Source organism: Mustelus asterias, chromosome 2 (genome assembly GCF_964213995.1).
Source record: "Mustelus asterias chromosome 2, sMusAst1.hap1.1, whole genome shotgun sequence".
In the NCBI taxonomy this organism is placed as follows: Eukaryota; Metazoa; Chordata; class Chondrichthyes; order Carcharhiniformes; family Triakidae; genus Mustelus; species Mustelus asterias.
Genome location: NC_135802.1, coordinates 120,500,220 through 120,521,817, shown reverse-complemented (window position 1 = coordinate 120,521,817; position 21,598 = coordinate 120,500,220). Strand labels below are relative to the sequence as shown.

The 21,598-nt window shown below is 46.3% G+C and overlaps 2 protein-coding genes across 5 annotated transcripts in view; one reads left to right on the top strand and one right to left on the bottom strand.

Annotated features, from left to right (window-relative positions):
• Positions 1-21,598, top strand: part of LOC144481005 (E3 ubiquitin-protein ligase MARCHF11-like) — a 95,565-nt gene that overhangs the window by 51,638 nt on the left and 22,329 nt on the right. Inside the window, exon 3 of the mRNA XM_078200633.1 lies at positions 5,908-6,100. Coding sequence (XP_078056759.1) covers positions 5,908-6,100 — 193 coding nt within the window. The remainder of the gene's footprint in view (positions 1-5,907; positions 6,101-21,598) is intronic.
• Positions 9,360-21,500, bottom strand: LOC144503758 (uncharacterized). Of its 4 annotated transcripts, none has more exons than XM_078228602.1 (3): positions 21,335-21,500; positions 18,166-18,339; positions 9,360-10,954 (listed from the first exon to the last, which is right to left on the bottom strand). In XM_078228602.1, exon 3 carries the CDS (start codon positions 10,542-10,544, stop codon positions 9,945-9,947), a length of 600 nt encoding a protein of 199 aa, XP_078084728.1. In that variant the 5' UTR covers positions 10,545-10,954; positions 18,166-18,339; positions 21,335-21,500; the 3' UTR covers positions 9,360-9,944. The 4 variants fall into 4 exon arrangements, with proteins under 4 accessions (XP_078084728.1, XP_078084718.1, XP_078084736.1 ...); XM_078228592.1 differs by lacking the exon at positions 21,335-21,500 and adding an exon at positions 21,007-21,136; XM_078228610.1 differs by lacking the exon at positions 21,335-21,500 and adding an exon at positions 21,007-21,071 and having other exon boundaries at positions 18,166-18,292.

Genomic DNA, 21,598 nt, shown 5'->3' with positions numbered 1-21,598 from the left:
CTGATAGGAATATTCAAGTTGAAGTTTTATTCATGCTAAACATATGTTATGTTACACCTTCACACAATAGATAAAATGGTGCATCTGTCTTTTTCTCTATGCGTCTGTGAATTTATTAATATATCTGTGCAGAAATGATAAAGTGATTTTCACTATTTTGACATTCTCATCTGTTCAGGTTTAAATAATAATACACAAATAATAATATCTCATAATTGCAGTGAGGTTTTACAATTTGAACTGCAACTGATAATGTCAGAGTCAGCTGTTTTTAAAATAATTCTAATTAAGTATTTGGTTCTCCTATTAATGATGAATTTAATGCTTGTTCATTGCGAGATAGTTAATCCAAGGGGTCCAAGGGTTGATTTACTTCTGATACATCAAAATTACTGAATGCATTTGTAAGATACTAATTTGTAGACTTGGCTAATTCTGCAAACATGACAGTGCATAGATCATATATCAAGTTCCAGATGGAATAACAGAGGATATTTAATTATTGGGAAAGAAAACTCTCTCCATTCAGTTGCATCTGATTTGTTTTACAAATTTTATGTAAAGTAAAATTTGAAGTTAAGCGGAATAGGTAATCCTACAATGCAGAAGAGGCCTTTCGGCCCATCGAGTCTGCATCAATGCATAAAAGGCCCTGACCTGCCACCTAATCCCACTTGGCAGCACTTGGCCTATAGCCTTAGATGTTATGGCGTTCCAAGTACTTTTTAAAAGATGTGAGGCATCCTGTCTCTACCACCCTCCCAGGCAGTAATCCCAAATTCAATATGGGCAAGATAGATGGTTTATGAATTGAGATAAGGATTATAATCCACTGAAGAAACTCTTGGTGAGATCTGTTATATGGTTAATAGTGTTCATCATTATTTATGTGGAAATTGGACAGCAGCTTCTACACATGCAGAATGAAAGGTGAACCTTGCTGCACCAAAAACCGTATCCTGCTGAGAGATTCACATTCAAATAGAACTAAAAATGATAATGCTTGGTTTCATTGGTCAGAACATTTTCAGAACATTGAATACAGGAGTTGGGACGTCTTGTTGAAGTTGTACAAGACATTGGTAAGGCCACACTTGGAATACTGTGTACAGTTCTGGTCAGCCTATTATAGAAAGGATATTATTAAACTAGAAAGAGTGCAGAAAAGATTTACTAGGACGCTACCGGGACTTGATGGATTGAGTTATAAGGAGAGACTGGATAGACTGGGACTTTTTCCTCTGGAGCGTAGGAGGCTGAGGGGTGATCTTATAGAGGTCTATAAAATAATGAGAGACATAGATCAGATAGATAGCCAATATCTTTTCCCAAAGGTAGGGGAGTCTAAAACTAGAGGGCATAGGCTTAAGGTGAGAGGGTAGAGATACAAAAGTGTCCAGAGGGGCAATGTTTTCACAGAGGGTGGTGAGTATCTGGAACAAGCTGCCAGAGGCAGTAGTAGAGGCGGGTACAATTTTGTCTTTTAAAAAACATTTAGACAATTACATGGATAAGATGGGCATAGAGGGATATGGGCCAAATGCAGGCAATTGGGATTAGCTTAGGGGTTTTAAAAAAGGCGGCATGGACAAGTTGGGCTGAAGGGCCTGTTTCCATGCTGTAAACCTCTATGACTCTAAAAATTAGGCAGACAGAATCCATTATGTTTAGTCCCCATCACAAATTCCATTGTTTAGCCACCATTACAGTTACATTCGCTGGTAATTGTCAGAGGCTGAAACAAACAGTTTTCAACCTTGGTTGCCAATCTGGCCTTGGGGGTTATGACCTTTTGACGACATATCTGTTCCATCACTCAGATTATCTAACTCTACCTCTGTACATTGCCTAACCCTACCCCGACTCAGCTCATCTGCTGTTACAACCATACCTTTGTTACCGTTGACACATCCTCTCACCTGACACCTTGTACATTCCTGATTTTAATTGCTCCATCACTGGTGGCTGTGCCTTCAGCTGCGGAGAGTCAAAGCTCTAAAATTCGCCTCCCATACTTCTTTGTCTCTACCTCGCTGTCTTCCTCTAAAATATTCCTGAAAACTACGGCCACAATCTTTTCGGCTCTGGCAAGGCGAGATAGTAAGATAGGGCTAGAGGCGAAAAATTAAGGGGACATAAGCAAAGGCCATTTAGCAGGCATCCCGCTGGGCGCTATAGCCTCCGCATGACTCCGGGAGGGGGAGGGGGGGAGGAGGAGGGGGGGGGGGAGGAGGAGGGGGGAGGGGAGGGGGGAGGAGGGGAGGGGGGAGGAGGGGGGTAGGGGGGGAGGAGGGGGGTAGGGGGAGGGGAGGGGGGAGGAGGGGGGTAGGGGAGGGGAGGGGGGAGGAGGGGGTAGGGGAGGGGGGGGAGGAGGGGGGTAGGGGGGGAGTAGGAGGGGGGTGGGGGAGGGGGGGAGGAGGGGGAGGGGGGAGGGGGAGGGGGAGGGGGGAGGGGTAGGGGGGAGGGGGAGGGGGGAGGGGTAGGGGGGAGGGGGAGGGGGAGGGGGAAGAGGGGAGGGGGGGGGAGGAGGGGAGGGGAGGGGGGGAAGAGGAGAGGGGGGGAAGAGGGGAGGGGGGAAGAGGGGAGGGGGGAAGAGGGGAGGGGGGAAGAGGGGAGGGGGGAAGAGGGGAGGGGGGAAGAGGGGAGGGGGGAAGAGGGGAGGGGAGGGGGGAGAGGAGGGGAGGGGGAAGAGGGGAGGGGAGGGGGGGAAGAGGGGAGGGGAGGGGGGGAAGAGGGGAGGGAAGGGGGGAGGGGGGAAGAGGGAGGGGGGAGGGGGGAAGAGGGGAGGGGGGAAGAGGGGAGGAGGGGAAGGGGGGAGGGGGGAGGAGGGGAAGGGGGAGGGGAGGGGGGAGGAGGGGAAGGGGGAGGGGAGGGGGGAGGAGGGGAAGGGGGGAGGGGAGGGGGGAGGAGGGGAAAGGGGGAGGGGAGGGGGGAGGAGGGGAGGGGGAAGAGGGGAGGGGTGGGGGAGGGGAAGGGGGAAGGGGGTGTAGGGGAGGGGAGGGGGGTGAGGGGAGGGGGTGGTAGGGGGAGGGGGGGGTGGGGGGAGAAGGGTGGGGGGAGGGTGGGGGGGAGGTGCCCCTGGGCATTGCCAGCCTGGCCTCCAGCACTGCCCAAGGGGAAAAGTGGTAATGCCCAAGGGGCACCCTGGCACTGCCCACTGGCAAGGGGGTGGAACCAGCGGGGGACAGGGCCTAATGGGGAGGCGGGGCCTCTGGGGAGAGATGGGTGGGGTCCCGCTGCCACTCTGCAACCGAGATCACAGGCAGAGGGAGGGAAGGGGCTGATTGGGGCTGGCCATCGGGGTGGGGAGGTTGGCCTGCTTGGGGGAGTGGAGGCAGACTATGGCGGACGAGGAGTCAGGACTGCGGTTGGGGGGGGATGGGGGTAATATTGCTTTATACGGTGATGTCCAATTAGTTTTAAACACCAAGTGTGGATTCTCATTACCACAGAAGATTAATAATGGAGAATTCCATTTTATTTTTGCCTCTGTCTCTTTTATCTCTCTCCCATAATCCCATCTGTTTTTTTCAAACTTTGTTTCACTTTTCATCCATTGTTTAAAGCTAATTGTTATTTTCTGCATCAAACAAATTGGCTTAGACTCTATGACCACCAGATTGCAATGTGTGGCACCTACCTTTTTTGGTGGTGTGGCACCCATAGCCTTCAGAACGGTCTCTGCAGTGTACCAGCATGCTTCTGATACTGACCACACTGAATGGCATTTTGGTGAGATATTACCATGCATGCAGGAGATGTTTCCAGAAACATGTTGAATATGCAAAGCAAGACGGGGTAGGGACAGGGGAGGAAAGGAGGAATGGAACCGGCCAGGTTGGGAGTGCGCAAACCCCATCCCTATCCTGCGCTGATGAAAATCACTAGTACTGTGAATGTTGGAATCGGGTCCTGCCTGCCAACTTTAGGTATCAAAAGCATCAAAAATGCAAAACATGGAACATAGAACATTACAGCGCAGTACAGGCCCTTCGGCCCTCAATGTTGCGTCGACCTGTGAAACCAATCAAAAGCCCATCTAACCTACACTATTCCAATATCATCCATATGTTTATCCAATGACCCTTTAAATGCCCTTAATGTTGGCGAGTCTACTACTGCTGCAGGCAGGCCATTCCATGCCCTTACCACTCTCTGAGTGAAAAACCTACCTCTGACATCTGTCCTATATCTATCACCCCTCAATTTAACGCTATGTCCCCTCGTGCTAGCTATCACCATCCGAGGAAAAAGGCTCTCACAATCCACCCTATCTAATCCTCTGATCATCTTGCAATGCCTCTATTAAGTCACCTCTTAACCTTCTTCTCTCTAACGAAAACAATGTCAAGACCCTCGGCCTTTCCTCATAAGACCTTCCCACCATACCAGGCAACATTCTAGTAAATCTCCTCTGCACCCTTTCCAATGCTTCCACATCCTTCCTATAATGCAGCGACCAGAACTGTACGCAATACTCCAAGTGCGGCCGCACCAGAGTTTTGTACAGCTGCAACATGACCTCCTGGCTCCGAAACTCAATCCCTCAAACAATAACAGCTAACACTCCGTATGCCTTCTTAACAACCCTATCAACCTGGGTGCCAACTTTCAGGGATCTATGCACATGGACACCGAGCTCTCTCTGTTCATCCACACTACCAAGTATCTTACCATTAGCCCAGTACTCTGTAATCCTGTTACTCCTTCCAAAGTGAATCACCTCACACTTTTCGCATTGAACTCCATTTGCCACCTCTCAGCCCAGCACGGCAGCTTATTACAAACTCATTACAACTCATTACAAACATCACCCCCCTTCATAGGCATTGCCTCTCCTCCACCTGCCATGCGTGTGCATGCATGCACACACACACACATGGGAAACCCACTCAATACAGCTCCGCAGAGGCCCCTCCTTGGCACTGCCAGGACTGCCATATTGGTACTGCAAGGGGCAGTGTCTAGGTGCCAGTGGGCAGTGCCAGACTGTCAACCATGCCCCTCACCACCCAGGAGCTATACCTTACTGTGCGCCCCGGTGTGTTTGTCATGGCTGGTTTTCATTTTTGAAATCCAGTAGTGATTCGCGGAGCGTGATGGCACATCAGGTGGGTGGAAACATATGGTGAGGGCAGAAATAGTGGCATAATGCCAGCTAATCAAAGTTAAATTTATTATATTCTGTGCTAATCAGGTTCGTGCCCTTACTGGACATGAAACTGATTTGATCACTGGTGATGGATGGGGAAAATCGCATTCTGAGGGCTCGCCAGCACATATCCTGTTTTTGGCCTCTTGCGATATTTAACAAAAAAAAACACTTTTAATAATGGAAGTACCTCACACAGTCTACAAATGCAACTAAAATTAATGCATAATAAAAATATATTATTTCTGATTATAAGGAAGTTAGATTTGATGGAGATATTCAAAATGATGTGGGGCCTGGACAGAGTAGAAAGGAAGAAACTGTTCCCATTGCTGGAATTATTGAGAACCAGAGGCATAGACTAAGTTAATTGGCAAAAGGAGCAATAATGACCTGAGAAAAGACCTTTTTACGTAGAGAGGAGTTAGGACCTGGAATACACTGTTTGAAAGTATGGTGGAGGCAGGTTCAATCAAGACATTCAAAAGGAAATTGGATTATTATCTGAAAAGGAAGAAAGGGAGTGGGAAGGAAGTATGTTGGCAATAAAAAATTGTCTTTCTTTGTGGGGATAGTGCTTGGCATATCCACAAAATTATCTGCACAGAACTGTGGCAAACATAAATTTGCAATTTGTTGCAAACACAAAATGATATCTTAATGTTTTCAGAAAACAATCTGTATGAATGGTGGGAACCATTTGTTTTCCAAAAAATAGTGATGTTCTCAAAATTGTTCTTTTTTCCATCCTGCAGTGGGAACCTATCACAGTGACCTTGGTTGAGAAGGTTCAAATAATAGCAGTGATCCTCGGTTGCCTTTTTCTGATAGCAAGTGTGACCTGGCTCTTATGGTCAGCCTTCAGTCCTGCTGCAATTTGGCAGCGAAGAGACATCTTATTTCAGATCTGCTATGGAATGTATGGCTTCATGGACCTTGTTTGCATAGGTATGTTGAATGCATAAAAGTCAAATCACAATTTCCATTCGCACATTAAAGCCATAAATTTACTGATAAAGAAAGGACAAAACTTATTGTTCTGTTCAAAATACATATGTACCCATGTAAAAGTCAAATTTTTGAGACCAATTACTTTAGGCAAAGTTTTAAGGGCTGCCTTTTACATGAATAATATTTTGAAGGGTTGTCATGCGTGCCTGATTTGGATCTGTATCCTGTATGGATTGACTGGTCTATGTGATTGTCCCACTGATTGGTCCATTATGATAATACAGGTTGGACAGATTGTGCTTTTTTGTTCCAAGTCCCAGTACGACAGGGTGAGATTGGCAATTTGTTTGGTTGCAGGGGTGCCTCAGTGTCGAGTGCTGTGATTTTGCCAACATTAGCATAACAAATGTTCAATCAACTCCCAGTGGTCAAGAAGACCAATGCAGTAAGAAGTCTCACAACACCAGGTTAAAGTCCAGCAGGTTTATTTGGTAGCAAAATCCACATAAACCTGTTGGATTTTAACCTGGTGTTGCGAGACTTCTTACTGTGTTTACCCCAGTCCAACGCCGGCATCTCCACATCAAGAAGATCCACAGCAGATCTTCCTGGACTGCAACCTCTTTTTGGTGTGTATGCAAACACCCCCAGAGGGAGCAGCAAGGGGAACGGGGCACCCAAGGAACTTTGGTCAAAAACTAAGGTTAATATTTGCATAATATCGACTTTTACTTGGGTATATAGTAAATGGATTAATGTTGTTTTAAAATAATAGTGAAACATCAACTCATTAGATATTCATTCATTAATGCATATGCAGTTTCTAGGTATGAGGTATTAATTACGGATTTTGCTGAGTATGAGAGAGGACAAATTTTGAGATGGGTGGGCACTGGAGCTCCATGTTTGTGAAAGTAGTTATAGCTCACAGTAGCCATTTTCTGTCTCATTAGAGAGTAGTATTTTGGTATACTTTCTGCCAGAAGCATTCCTTTCTGAAATGTGGAAAATCAGTGTGGGAAAGTGAAAGACACATAGTAAGATGCTATAAACCTGGATGGAATTTTTTTAAAATCTTATTGTGTAGCACTAAATTTACACAATGGGAGGAGTCCTGACTTGTTAAATAATAATGTATTGGATGGAGAACATTTTAAGTACCGGTTTAAGTTGCCTTTATTGCAGATTTATTAATATCAAAAATTTGAGATGTTTTACAATGTTCTGAAGAGGTGATTAAAGTGGTGAACAGGGGAATATCTGTGAATGTTTTTTATATGGACTTCTGGAAGATATTTCATAAAGTCTCCAAAAAGAATTGTTCGCTGAAGTGAAAGCTCCCAGAACTGGAGGCAAATTATAGACCTGGTTAGGGACTGGCTGAACGATAAGAGTCATGATGTGGAGATGCCGGCGTTGGACTCGGGAAAACACAGTAAGAAGTCTCACAACACTAGATTAAAGTCCAACAGGTTTATTTGGTAGCAAAAGCCACTAGCTTTCGGAGCGCTGCTCCTTCATCACCTGTTGCTCCTTCAAATGGGAGTTTTGTTCACAAGCAGGGCATATAAAGACACAAACTCAATTTACAAAATAATGGTTGGAATGCGAGTCTTTACAGGTAATCAAGTCTTAAAGGTATATGCAATGTGAGTGGAGAGAGGGTTAAGCACAGGTTAAAGAGATGTGTATTGTCTCCAGCCAGGACAGTTAGTGAGATTTTGCAAGTCCAGACAAGTCGTGGGGGTTACAGATAGTGTGACATGAACCCAAGATCCCAATTGAGGCCATCCTCATGTGTGCGGAACTTGGCTATCAGTCTCTGCTCAGCGACTCTGCGTTGTCGTGTGTCGTGAAGGCTGCTTTGGAGAACGGTAGCTCTGGGAGGCACGGTAGCACAGTGGTTAGCACTGCTGCTTCACAGCTCCAGGGACCTGGGTTCGATTCCCGGCTTGGGTCACTGTCTGTGTGGAGTTTGCACATTCTCCTTGTGTCTGCGTGGGTTTCCTCCGGGTGCTCCGGTTTCCTCCCACAGTCCAAAGATGTGCGGGTTAGGTTGATTGGCCATGCTAAAATTGCCCCTTAGTGTCCTGAGATGCGTAGGTTAGAGGGATTAGCGGGTAAATGTGTAGGGATATGGGGGTCAGGCCCAGGTGGGATTGTGGTCGGTGCAGACTCGATGGGCCAGATGGCCTATTTCTGCACTGTAGTGTTTCTATGATTCTATGATTCTCATGCTTACCCGAAGATCAGAGGCCGAATGCCCGTGACCGCTGAAGTGTTCCCCAACAGGAAGAGAACACTCTTGCCTGGTGATTGTCAAGCGGTGTTCATTCATCCGTTGTCGTAGCGTCAGCATGGTCTCCCCAAGATACCATGCCTCGGGACATCCTTTCCTGCAGTGTATCAGGTAGACAACGTTGGCCGAGTTGCAAGAATATGTACCGCGTAACTGGTGGATGGTGTTCTCACGTGAGATGATGGCATCCGTGTCGATGATCCGGCACATCTTGCAGATGTTGCTGTGGCAGGGTTGTGTGGTGTCGTGGTCACTGTTCTCCTGAAGGCTGGGTAGTTTGCTGCAGACAATGGTCTGTTTGAGGTTGTGTGGTTGTTTGAAGGCAAGAAGTGGGGGTGTGGGAATGGCCTTGGCGAGATGTTCGTCTTCATCAATGACATGTTGAAGGCTCCAGAAAAGATGCCGTAGCTTCTCCGTTCCGGGGAAGTACTGGACGACGAAGGGTACTCTGTCCACCGTGTCCCGTGTTTGTCTTTTGAGGAGGTCGGTGCGGTTTTTCGCTGTGGCGTGTCGGAACTGTCGATCGATGAGTTGAGCACCATATCCTGTTCTTATGAGGGCATATTTCAGCGTCTGGAGGTGTCTGTTGTGATCCTCCTCATCTGAGCAGATCCTGTGTATAAGGAGGGCTTGTCTGTAGGGGATGGCTTCTTTAACGTGTTTAGGGTGGAAGCTGGAGAAGTGGAGCATCGTGAGGTTATCCGTGGGCTTGCGGTACAGTGAAGTGCTGAGGTGACCGTCCTTGATGGAGATGCGTGTGTCCAAGAATGCAACCGACTCCGGAGAGTAGTCTATGGTGAGTCTGATGGTGGGATGGAACTTGTTGATGTCATCATATAGTTGTTTCAGTGATTGTTCACCATGAGTCCAAAGGAAGAAAATGGCATCGATGTATCTAGTGTATAGCATCGGTTGAAGGTCCTGTGCGGTGAAGAGGTCTTGTTCAAACCTGTGCATGAAGATGTTGGCATATTGAGGTGTGAATTTGGTCCCCATGGCTGTTCCGTGCGTCTGGATGAAGAACTGGTTGTTGAAGGTGAAGACATTGTGGTCCAGGATGAAGCGGATGAGTTGTAAAATTGCATCTGGAGACTGGTAGTTGTCGGCATTGAGTACTGAGGCAGTTGCAGCAATGCCATCGTCGTGGGAGATGCTGGTGTAGAGTGCTGAGACATCCATTGTGACGAGGAGTGGTCCTGGTTCAACTGCTCCATGTGTGTTGAGTTTCTGTAGGAAGTCCGTAGTGTCGCAACAAAAGCTGGGGGTTCTTTGTAGAATGGGTTTCAGGATGCCCTCGACGTAGCCGGAGAGGTTCTCGCACAGGGTCCCATTGCCCAATACGATGGGACGGCCGGGTGTGTTTGCCTTGTGTATCTTCGGGAGGCAGTAGAGATCTCCATCGCGGGGAGTACGTGGGATGAGAGCACGGAGGATGCTCTGAAGGTTCAGATCAAAGGTCTTGATCAGTCTGTTGAATTGACGGGTGTGTTCTTTGGTCGGATCTGCGGGTAACTGTCTGTCGTGTTCCTCATTGTTCAGTTGTCAGTACACTTCTTTGCAGTAATCTGTTCTGTTCAGTATGACGATGGCCCCTCCTTTGTCTGCTGGTTTGATGACAATGTTGCAGCTGGTCTTGAGAGCGTGGATGGTGTTGCATTGTGCTTGGGTGATGTTCGGGGCTGTCTTGTGAGTGCGGCTGATGAATCTGGTGTTGATGCACCTCCTGACGGCTTGGGCATACATGTCAAGTCGAGGGCAGCGGCCTTCCGGAGGAGTCCAATTTGACTCTTTCCTCTTCGGTTGCTGCACTGCGGATCTCTCTGTCGGCTGTTCTGGTTCATTGGCTGTCTCATTGTGTTTGCTGTTGGCCTTTTGAGGTTTGTGGAAGAACTCCCGCAGCCTCATTCGCCTGATGAATTCCTCTGTGTCCGCTGCGAGACTGATGGGGTCTATTTTGGTGGTGGGACAGAAATTGAGCCCTCGGCTGAGAACTTCGATTTCATCTGGTTGAAGTGTGTAGTCCGACAAGTTGACAATGGACTTCCCTGCAGTTGTACTGTTTTCTACTGTGGTACCAGGGGAGGCTTGGTTGCTGCTGGTGGTGATGCCAAGTTTCTCAAGTTTCCTGTTCTTGGTGTGCATGTAGATGGCGTAGTTCCTTTGTCACGTCTGCTTGGCAGAGTTTTGCAGCTGGTCTGCGTCCTGAGCACAAGTTGAGAATATGGACTCTATCTTGGTTTCCAGGATGCGGCGTTTGCTGTAGAGCTGGTATATAAGGTGGTTGAAGAGTGTCAGAGAGGTGCGACGGCAAAGTCTCTCAGCGTAGTCTGTGTTAAAGGTTGACCTGAATGGGTTCGTGATCTGTAGTCCTTTCGGTATCTTGTCTGCTTTCTTGCATCTTTGTAGAAACTTGATGTCTGCGTTGAAATGCGCGATCTTCTTGGAGGACAGAACTCCCACTTACCTGACGAAGGAGCAGCGCTCCGAAAGCTAGTGGCTTTTTCTACCAAATAAACCTGTTGGACTTTAACCTGTTGTTGTGAGACTTCTTACTGTGAACAATAAGAGACAGAGAATAGTAATAATGGACAGGCTTCTAACTGGCAGGATGTGATGAGTGATGCCTGCAAGAATCTGTATTACGGCCGCAACTATTCACTGTGTTTGTTAATGACTTACATAATCTTGTCGCAGAGGTAGGCATAATTGTAAGCCGTATAGATGAAAGTATAGAATTACAAAAATATATTGGTACATTAACAGAATGGACAAACCAGTGGTAAATGGATTTCAGTGTAGCCAAATGTGAGGTCAAGCACTTTGGATCTAAAATGGATAGAACAGTGTGCTTTATAAATGGTGAAAAGTTAGAAATAGTGTCAGTCCAAGGAGACTTGGGCTCCAGATACATGGATCACTAAAATACCATGAAGAGGTACTGAAAATAATCAAAAAAGCTATTGGAAATTGGCATTGAGAACTAAAGAAGTAGAATAGTAAGGGCGAGAAGTCATGCTTCAGCTATATAAATGCCTGGTTAGACCACATCTAGAAATCTATGAACAATTCTGGGCACCACACTTTAGAAAGAATTGGAAGAAATGCAATGTAGGTTTATCAGATGATAACTGGAATCTATTGGTTAAACTGTAAGAATAGATTATGTAAACTGGGGCTGTATTTGCTGGAATCTAGCTGGTAAGGAGTGCTTTAATTAAATTTTCAAAATATTAGGTGCACAAATAGGGAACTTTGAGAGAAAATATTTCTGTTGGTAGGAGAGTCCAAGACTAATGGCCTTGTTTAAAAATGAGAGCTGGGTCTTTCAGGAATGATGTTAGGAAACAATATGAAAGGTGGTTAGGAGTTTGGAACTGTACTCCAGAAATGGCAGTTGGTGCGAATAATGTATAATGAGACAGGATTAATAAATAACCTTATAGTAAAGGATCCTGTAGGTTAAAGTGATCATAACTGTGATATATGTATATAATATATGTTGGGGTATGGGGTGCGTATTGCCCCTTTAAGAGTGCAGATCAGATGACCCCTGGAGGATTAGCTCCTCCCAGTGTGGGACCCAGTTGTGCAGTCTTAGATCTGACTGTGGAACAGTGCACAACTACAGTGGAGAGTTCCCTCGTGTTCAAATTACCAAGATAACTGCGTGGTGTTTTAGGCACCAAAAGTCGATAGTGCTTACGTAATAACTGGCGACAAGGCTGCTTTATGGCCTACGCATTCTGCTGGTGTCCCATTCTGGTGAAGGGGGCAGGGATCAAGTGTTGCCCCGGACTTCCTAGGACGACGCTGGAAAGGAACTGAAGCATGGCAACCCTGTGAAGAATGGGTCGGAGTGTTCCGACTGCCATTGCTTCATTTGATCAATCAGTTCAGGAGGAGGTAAGACTTGCCTAGGAATCGACTGAAAACGTTGTGGGAAGCAGTCGCCAAGGGGACTCGGGCAGCAATCGAAGGCTGGGAGGGGGCCACGGTCAAGAGAACAGCTGTCGTGGGGAGTAGTATCCAAGGGGACTCAGGCTGCGGGCGGCTGCTGGCGACAGTAGGAGGCGGCTTCGGGTTTAGATTTGTGTGGCAGGAAAAATTCCTGCTGGTGGCAAAACAAAATGGTGGCCACATTTGGTGCCATAGGCCCCTTTGACAATGAGGCAGAGAGCTGGATACCTCATACAGAGCACTTCAGTGCTTATCTGATGGCAAATAAGGTGGGTGATGACCTGGTTGTACCAGTTTTATTAAGTACCATGGGAAGCAAGACCTTCGCTGTTTTAAGACAGCCTGGTACAACCTGAAAAATTGGCTGAGAAGACTTATCAAGAATTGTGTGATGCACGAAAAGTCATTTCACTCCCAAGCCATTGATGATTGCAGAGCGATTCAGATTTTATAAATGCGCAATTCATGGCAACTCTGAAAAGAGTGGCAGAGGACTGCGAGTTCAGAAATGTTAGCAAGGATGCCTAACGGGACTAACTGGTTTGTGGTCTCCAGCATGAAGCCATTCACTGGAGGTTATTGGCTGAAAAGAATTTAGTGGCAATTATTGACTGAAAATAATTTACAGTTGGAGATCGCAACTTCTATGGAGATAGCCGCCAGACAAGCAGCACAGTTGGGTGTCAGCACCTGGGTGCACAAGTAGTGGAAGCCCCGCAGAGTTGGGTGCTTGCAAGTGGAATGCCACTGATGTGGCAGGACAGGCTATAGGGAGCGGAATTGCTGGACATAAAAGACCCGATATCGCAAGTGCAAGCGAGTTGGTCACATTGTCCAGAATTGCCAGGTGCAACTAAGCCCAGAGAAGGAAAACAAAAGAAAGCTTTTCGAAGGACAAAACAAAAGGTCCATGTTGCCAGCCATGGCGAGGATAGGGAGTCAGCTGGGTCTGCAGAGGAAGCAGACAGTCCAGAGAAACAAGAGTTCAAGAGGTTTGAAGCCACGTCTGGTAGCGTACGCCATTAGGCCCAAGGTGGAGCCTGAATTGTATTGACTGGTGGATCTGAGTGCCTTGGAACCAGTGACCACCAGTGAATGGGCCACCCTTATTGTTCCAGTTCTGAAACCAGACACATCGCTGAGAATTTGTGGGAATTTTAAAGTCATAAAATCATAGAAATAATAGAAACCCTACAGTACAGAAAGAGGCCATTCGGCCCATCGAGTCTGCACCGACCACAATCCCACCCAGGCCCTACCCCCATATCCCTACATATTTACCCACTAATCTCTCTAACCTACGCATCTCAGGACACTAAGGGCAATTTTTAGCATGGCCAATCAACCTAACCCGCACATCTTTGGACTGTGGGAGGAAACCGGAGCACCCGGAGGATACCCTCGCAGACACAAGGAGAATGTGCAAACTCCACACAGACAGTGACCCAAGCCGGGAATCGAACCCAGGTCCCTGGAGCTGTGAAGCAGCAGTGCTAACCACTGTGCTACCGTGCCGCCCTTTTCCCAGCAACTGATGTACCAGTTAATCAGTAAACCAGTGACAGTTAATCCAGCTCTGTCTGTGGACCAATACTGGCTTCCTTTCATCGAGGACCTATTCAGTGGCCTGGCAGAGGGAACGAAATTCTCCAAATGGACCTATCACAGGCCTATTTGTGGATGGGGGTAGTGAATGATTCATAGCCGCCGCTAAATGATAGTCAAACACAGGGGCCTGTTCCACTATAAGCAACTTCCTTTTGGCATTACATCAGCTTCAGCTCTGTTCCAAAGGCCCTTGAGTGGGTTGACAGGAGTCTAGTGTTACCTGGACGATATCTTGGTCACGGGTTTGACAGAGGATGAGCATTTAAAGAACCTAGAGAATATCTTAACGAGGTTACAGGAGCACAGCCGACAAATCAAGAGAGAGAAATGTGAGTTCTTTAAGGACTCAGTTGAGTACCTGGATCATGTAATTGACAGCGATGAATTACATAAGGCACCATGGCCATAATGAAGGCCCCAAGACCAGGAAATGTGTCCCAATTGTTTCTGGGACTTATTACTTACTACAGCAAATGCATTCTGGATCTGGCAACCGTGTTGAAACTGGTACATCAGTTGCTGGGAAAAGGGCAGCCGTGGAAGTGGACTAATAATGTGGGGAGGCCTACCTGGCGGTAAAGCAGGCTTTGAGGAGATCGGAAACGCTAGTTCACTTCAACCCAAAGTTACTGCTGCAGCTTTCTGTAATGACTCATCCTATACGGTTGGGGCCGTCCTATCCCATATGCCACATGGGGAGGAAAGGTCCATCCTATTCGCTTCAAAATAATTGAAGGGGCTGAGGAAATGTAAGCTCATGTGGAAAGGAAGACTTGGGCACCGTCTTTGGCATCAAGAAGTTTTATCACTTCTTATATGGCAGGCATTTTGTACTTTTGACAGACCATACGCCTTTGACATCCATCTTTGGACCATACACAGGAATACCACCCATGGCGGCTGCTCAATTACAAAGGTGGACATTGTGTTGTCAGCCTACTCGGACAAAATCCAGTTTCCATTCGAAGAACATGGCAACACAGATCCTCTGTCAAGGCTACCTTTGCCTGGGGATTAAGATGCTCCCGGCTGGAATCTGAAGATAATGTACTTCACTCAAGAAGTGAAGTTCTGGTAACTGTTAACCAGGTGTGGAATGCCACTCGGAATAATCTGATTATGAGCCAAATAGTGGACCTAGTCCTGAGAGAGAGGTCGAGTAGTAGAAACCATCTGGAGTTTCGACTGTTTATGTCCCGAAGGTGGGAGTTATCCAAATTGGATGGATGTTCGGTATGGGGTATGAGATTCGTCATTCTCCCATCATTAAGAGGAAGGGTGCTGGAACAGGTGCACCAAGGGCACGTGGGGGTGGCGCAAATGAAAGAAATAGCAAGAAGCTATTTTTGGTGGCCGAATGTTGATGCCCAAATGAAGAAAAGGTAGGATTGTGAGAGTGCGGCACCTTGGTATAAGAGGTGCTGCCCGTGTCACCTCTTCATCCATGAGAATGGCCCCAATTGCCTTGGCAGTGAATCCACTTTGCTGGTCCAGTGGAAGGGCAGATGCTTTTAGTGGTCTGGGACGCTCACTCCAAGTGGCTGGAGGTCATGGCAATGAAGTCCATGTTGGCAGAATCAATGCCAGACAAACCTGATGAAATATTTGCCCGGTTTCTAATCCAGAACAAGTGGTCAGTGACAATGGACCCAGCTTGTGGCCCAAGATTTCACCAAGTACATGGAGCATCACGGAATCAGACATGTGAGAAAACAAGAACAAAGAACAGTATAGCATAGGAACAGGCCCTTTGGCCCACCAAGTCTGTGCCGACACAAATGCCTTTCTACTCTAATCTTTTCTTGCCTCTACGTGGTCCATATCCCTCTAATCCCTGCCTATTCATGTATCTATCCAGATGACTCTTGAATATTGTTATAGAATCTGCTTCCACTGCCTCCTCCAGCCGCATGTTTCAGGCATTCACCACCCTCTGTGTGAAAAACTTGCCCCTTACATCTCTTTTAAACTTTCCCCTCTCACTTTCAACCTATGCCACCGAGTAATTGACCCTTCACCCCTGGGAAAAAGACTCTGACTATCCACTCTATCCAATAATCTTGTAAACCTCTATCAGGTCCCCCCTCATCTTCCGACGCTCCAATGAAAACAATCCAAGTTTGTTCAACCTTTCTTCATCGTCCATATCCTCCAAACCAGGCAACATCCTGGTAAATCTCTTATGCACCCTTTCCAATGCATAAACATCCTTCCAGTAGTGTGGTGACCAGAATGTCCACAATACTCCAAATGTGACCTAACCAAAGTATTATACAGCTGCAACATGATTTTCCAATTCCTATACTCAATGCCCCGACCGATGAAGGCCAGCATACCATACACCTTCTTCACCACCTTGTCCACCTGAGTTGCCACCTTCAGGGAACTGTGGATCTGCACACCTAGATCCCTCTGCGAGGTTGGCACCGTATCACCCGGTGATGAATCGTCCGGTGAAATGATTTGTTCAGACCATGAAACAATCTCTGAAGTCATCGCAAGGGGAGGTGTTGCTAGAGAAGTGGATAAATAAATTCCTGAGTATGTACCACAACATGCCACATGTGAGCACCCAGTGGCTTTGTTGATGTTCAACTGAAAATTGAGAACAATGTTCGATCTGGAGCCCCGAGAGGTGGTTAAACAGAACCAAGAGGGATAGGTGGCCAGAATTGCAGGAAGTGCAAAGTTGAGGACTTTACAGAAAGGGGAGTTAGTTCTGACCAAGAACCATACTTCTGGGGAGAAGTTGATACCAGCTACAATTGATGCACAAACAGGACCCATGTCCTACACAGTACAGACCAGGGATGAGCTGGTTTGGAGGAGACGTGCACTACAAAGATGGGAAGTCTCACAAGCGGCTGAACTGTCCAGGATGGTTTGGTCCGAGCCTAAAATTTCAGAGTCAGTGTCGATCACCCCGAGGGAGGGAGCAACATCAGTGGCATTAGCGACCTGCAGCCCATCACAGAGGGACCCCCACGCTGAGCAGCAGGATCTTCCTGAATCCCGGGAGACTACTCTGGAAGAGATTCCTGAAACAAGGAAACAGCCTCCACGGAACTGCCACCCCCCCTGACAGACTTATTATGCCATGTGAACTGTCTGAAGAGAATTTACATTGGGAACAGTATTGGTTTGCAATGCTTTGTATAAATATTCTCCATTATATGTATATACGTTTCTCCATTGTATGTATATATGTTTCAGTTGGGGAAGTTTTAGATTTGAGGGGGAGGGGTGTGATATATGTAATGGTTGGAACCGTTATCTTGAAATTATGTCTTTGTAGTGGATGAGGTGGAGGGCTGTTGTAGGCTGCAAAGAGACATAGATAGGATGCAAAGCTGGACTGAAAAATGGCAAATGGAGTTTAACCCTGATAAATGTGAGGTGATTCATTTTGGTAGGACTAATTTAAGTGTGGATTACAGGGTCAAAGGTAGGGTTCTGAAGACTGTGGAGGAACAGAGAGATCTTGGGGTCCATATCCACAGATCTCTAAAGGTTGCCACTCAAGTGGATAGAGCTGTGAAGAAGGCCTATAGTGTGTTAGCTTTTATTAACGGGGGGTTGGAGTTCAAGAGCCGTGGGGTTATGCTGCAACTGTACAGGACCTTGGTGAGACCACATTTGGAATATTGTGTGCAGTTCTGGTCACCTCACTATAAGAAGGATGTGGAAGCGCTGGAAAGAGTACAGAGGAGATTTACCAGGATGCTGCCTGGTTTATGAGGAAAGGTTGAGGGAGCTCGGGCTGTTCTCTCTGGAGCGGAGGAGGCTGAGGGGAGACTTAATAGAGGTTTATAAAATGATGAAGGGGATAGATAGAGTGAACGTTCAAAGACTATTTCTTCGGGTGGATGGAGCTATTACAAGGGGGAATAACTATAGGGTTCATGGTGGGAGATATAGGAAGGATATCAGAGGTAGGTTCTTTACGCAGAGAGTGGTTGGGGTGTGGAATGGACTGCCTGAAGTGATAGTGGAGTCAGACACTTTAGGAACATTTAAGCGGTTATTGGATAGGCACATGGAGCACACCAGGATGATAGGGAGTGGGATAGCTTGATCTTGGTTTCAGATAAAGCTCGGCACAACATCGTGGGCCGAAGGGCCTGTTCTGAGCTGTACTGTTCTATGTTCTATCTATGTCTATATATGCCGTGTTTGTGAAACCTACCTCTCCACTCACCTGATGAAGGAGCAGCACTCCAAAAGCTCATGATTCCAAATAAACCTGTTGGACTTTAACCTGGTGTTGTGAGACTTCTTACTGTGTTCACCCCAGTCCTATGCCAGCATCTCCACATCATAGCTTCCTTTGATGAAGGAGTTGTGTTATAAGGAACGGTTGAGCAGATTGGGCCTAGATTCAGTGGAATTTAGAAAAATGAGAGGTGATCTTATTGAAACATATAAGATCCTAAGGGGCTTGACAGGGTTGATGAGAGGGAACTTCCTTTTGTGAGGGGATCCAGAACTAGGAGGCACAGTTTAAATATATGATTTCCCATTTGAGGCTATTCACTCAGTGTCTTTCTTCTACAGAAAGCAGCTGGGTCATTGAATGTCTTCAAGGCTGAGTTAGACAGATTTTTGATTTACAAGGGAGTTGAAAGTTATGAGAGGCAAGCTAGAAAGTGGAGTCAAGGACACAATCAGATCAGCCATGATCTTATTGAATGAAAGAGCAGATTAGATCACCTACTCCTGCTCCTATTTCCTATGATCTTAGAGCAATTGTAAATTTCAAATCGGAGATTGATAGATTTATTTTACGCAGATATTAAGGGATATAAAGTTAAGTTGTAGATCTGCCATGCTCAAGGAGCTAATTATAAAGCAGACAAAACAGTGGCATAAGCCATTCAATCACCACAGGGTACCTAATGAGAATGGCAGAGTGTTTCCTGCCATCTGGGGATGGATGTATAATCATAAGAATTGAACTGAAAAAAAATCCCATGTAATTGTTTAACATCAGTAAAAAAAAGTTATATAGATATGAAGAAATCTCAGTTATAACGTTCCTGCCTGGATTTAGCTAATTTATGTATCAGGACTTGTTTAGGAAACTGATTAAAAATGTAACTTCCCTAACATAGAAACATAGAAGATAGTAGCAGGAGGAGGCCATTTGGCCCTTCGAGCCTGCTCCGCCATTCATCAAGATCATGGCTGACCATCCAACTCAATAGCCTAATCCTGCTTTCTCCCCATAACCTTTGATCCCATTTGCCCCAAATGCTATATCCAGCTGCCTCTTGAATGCATTCAATGTTTTGGCATCAACTACTTCCTGTGGTAATGAATTCCACAGACTCACCACTCTTTGGGTGAAGAAATGTCTCCTCACCTCCATCCTAAATGGTCTACCCTGAATCCTCAGACTGTACCCCTGGTTCTGGATTCCCCCACCATCAGGAACATCCTCCCCGCATCTATCCTGTCTAGACCTGTGAGAATTTTATAAGTCTCTATGAGATCCACCCTCATTCGTCTGAACTCCAGTAAAAACAATCCTAACCTAGTCAATCTCTCCTCATACATCAGCCTGGTAAACCTTCGCTGCACTCCCTTGAGAGCAAGAACATCCTTCCTCAGAAAAGGAGACCAAAACTGCACACAATACTCTAATGTGGTCTCACCAAGGCCCTGTACAGTTGCAACAACACCTCCCTGCTCCTGTACTCGAAACCTCTCTCAATGAAGGCCAACATGCCTTCTTTACTGCCTGCTGCACCTGCATGCTTACCTTCAGTGACTAGTGCACAAGGACATATACCCAGGTCCCGCTGCAAACTCCCCTCTCCCAATTTACAGCCATTCAGGAAGTAATCTGCCTTCTTGTTTTTGCTCCCAGGTAGTAATCTGCCTTCTTGTTTTTGCTCCCAAACCTCACAACTTTCCAAATTATACTGCATCTGCCATTGATTAGCCCACTCACCCAACCTGTCCAGATCATTCTGAAGGAGCTCTGCATCCTCGTCACAGTTCACCCTCCCATCCAACTTGGTATCATCTGCAAATTTTGAGATGTTACATTTTGTTCCCTCATCCAAATCATTAATATATATTGCGAATAGTTGGGGTCCCAGCACCGATCCCTGTGGCACCCCACTAGTTACTGCCTGCCAATTTGAAAAGCACCCATTAATTCCTACTCTTTGTTTCCTCTCTGCCAACCAGTTTTCTATCCATCTTAATACACTTCCTCCAATCCCATGCGCTTTAATCTTGCATGACAATCTTTTGTGCGGGACTTTGTCAAACGTTTTCTGAAAGTCCAAATATACATCTACTGGTTCCCCCTTGTCAACTCTACTAGTTACATATTCAAAGAATTCCAACAGATTTGTCAAGCATGATCTCCCCTTCATAAATCCATGCTGACTCTGATTCTGCCACTGCTTTCTAAATGCTCTACTACAAAGTCCTTGATAATGGATTCGAGAATTTTCCCCACTACTGATGTTAAGCTTACTGGTCTATAATTCTGTTTTCTCTCTACCTCCTTTTTTGAATATTGGAGTGACATTCGCTACCCTCCAATCTTCAGGGACTATTCCAGAATCCTGGAAGATGACCACCAATGCATCCACTATTTCTAGAGTCACTTCCTTAAGTACTCTGGGATGTAGATTATCAGGCCCTGGGGATTTATTCACCTTCAATCCCATCAACCTTCCCAGTACCATTTCTCTACTAATATTGATCTCCCCCAGTTCTTCCCTCTCACTAAATCTTGCATTCTCCAACATTTCTAGTATCTTTTGTGAAGACAGAACCAAAGTATGTATTCAGTTGCTCAGCCATTTCTTTGTCCCCTATTATCCATTCCCCTGTTTCTGTCTGTAGGGGACTTACACCAACCTTTCTCTTGACGTATCTATAGAAACTTTTAGTGTCAGTCTTTATGTTCCCTGCAAGCTTACTTTCGTACTGTATTTTCCCCTTCTTAATCAATCCCTTGGTCCTTCTTTGCTGAATAAACCAACACAAGGCAGATGAAGAAGAAATATTAATGCTGTACCTGTGATACTTCCAAAGTTATTTTCTTAAAAATTAAGAGTTGTCCCAGGGTGTATTCCTTTGTTTGCACCCATTGCATTCCTTTGCAGCATTGTCCAAGATAGGACCACATTATTATAGGAGAACAATTGTTTAAAACTGTAATTTACACTGTATTTCCAGCAGCTTTGGAAATACTTCTTAAAGGATAACCTCTTATCCTTGGTGGCATCCACAAACCACCTACCATGCTCACTAATTTCCAAGCTTCATCAATGTAAATGAATAAGTGTTGATCAAGACTATCCTGATAGCTCAGTCTTGGTAACAGTAACTGTTTGTAAACCAACCAGAGCAGTAAGAGAGGTCAGCAAATTGGTCTCAGTGCCAACACATCCGGCCCGCAGCGGGCTACATCTGGCCCGCAGCCAGTGGGGTGGGGTGGGGCGGGGTGGGATTCCTGCTGCCGAAAACACTCCCGCGTCCGGAACCTCACCGCTGACTCAGGATCCGGACGCGGGGACGGAAGCCACAGGCCGGACATTTGCTGCCGCTCCGCGCGGTGTCTGATGGACCCATGGGAATCCCCACCCTCTTTACCGGCCTATTGTCCA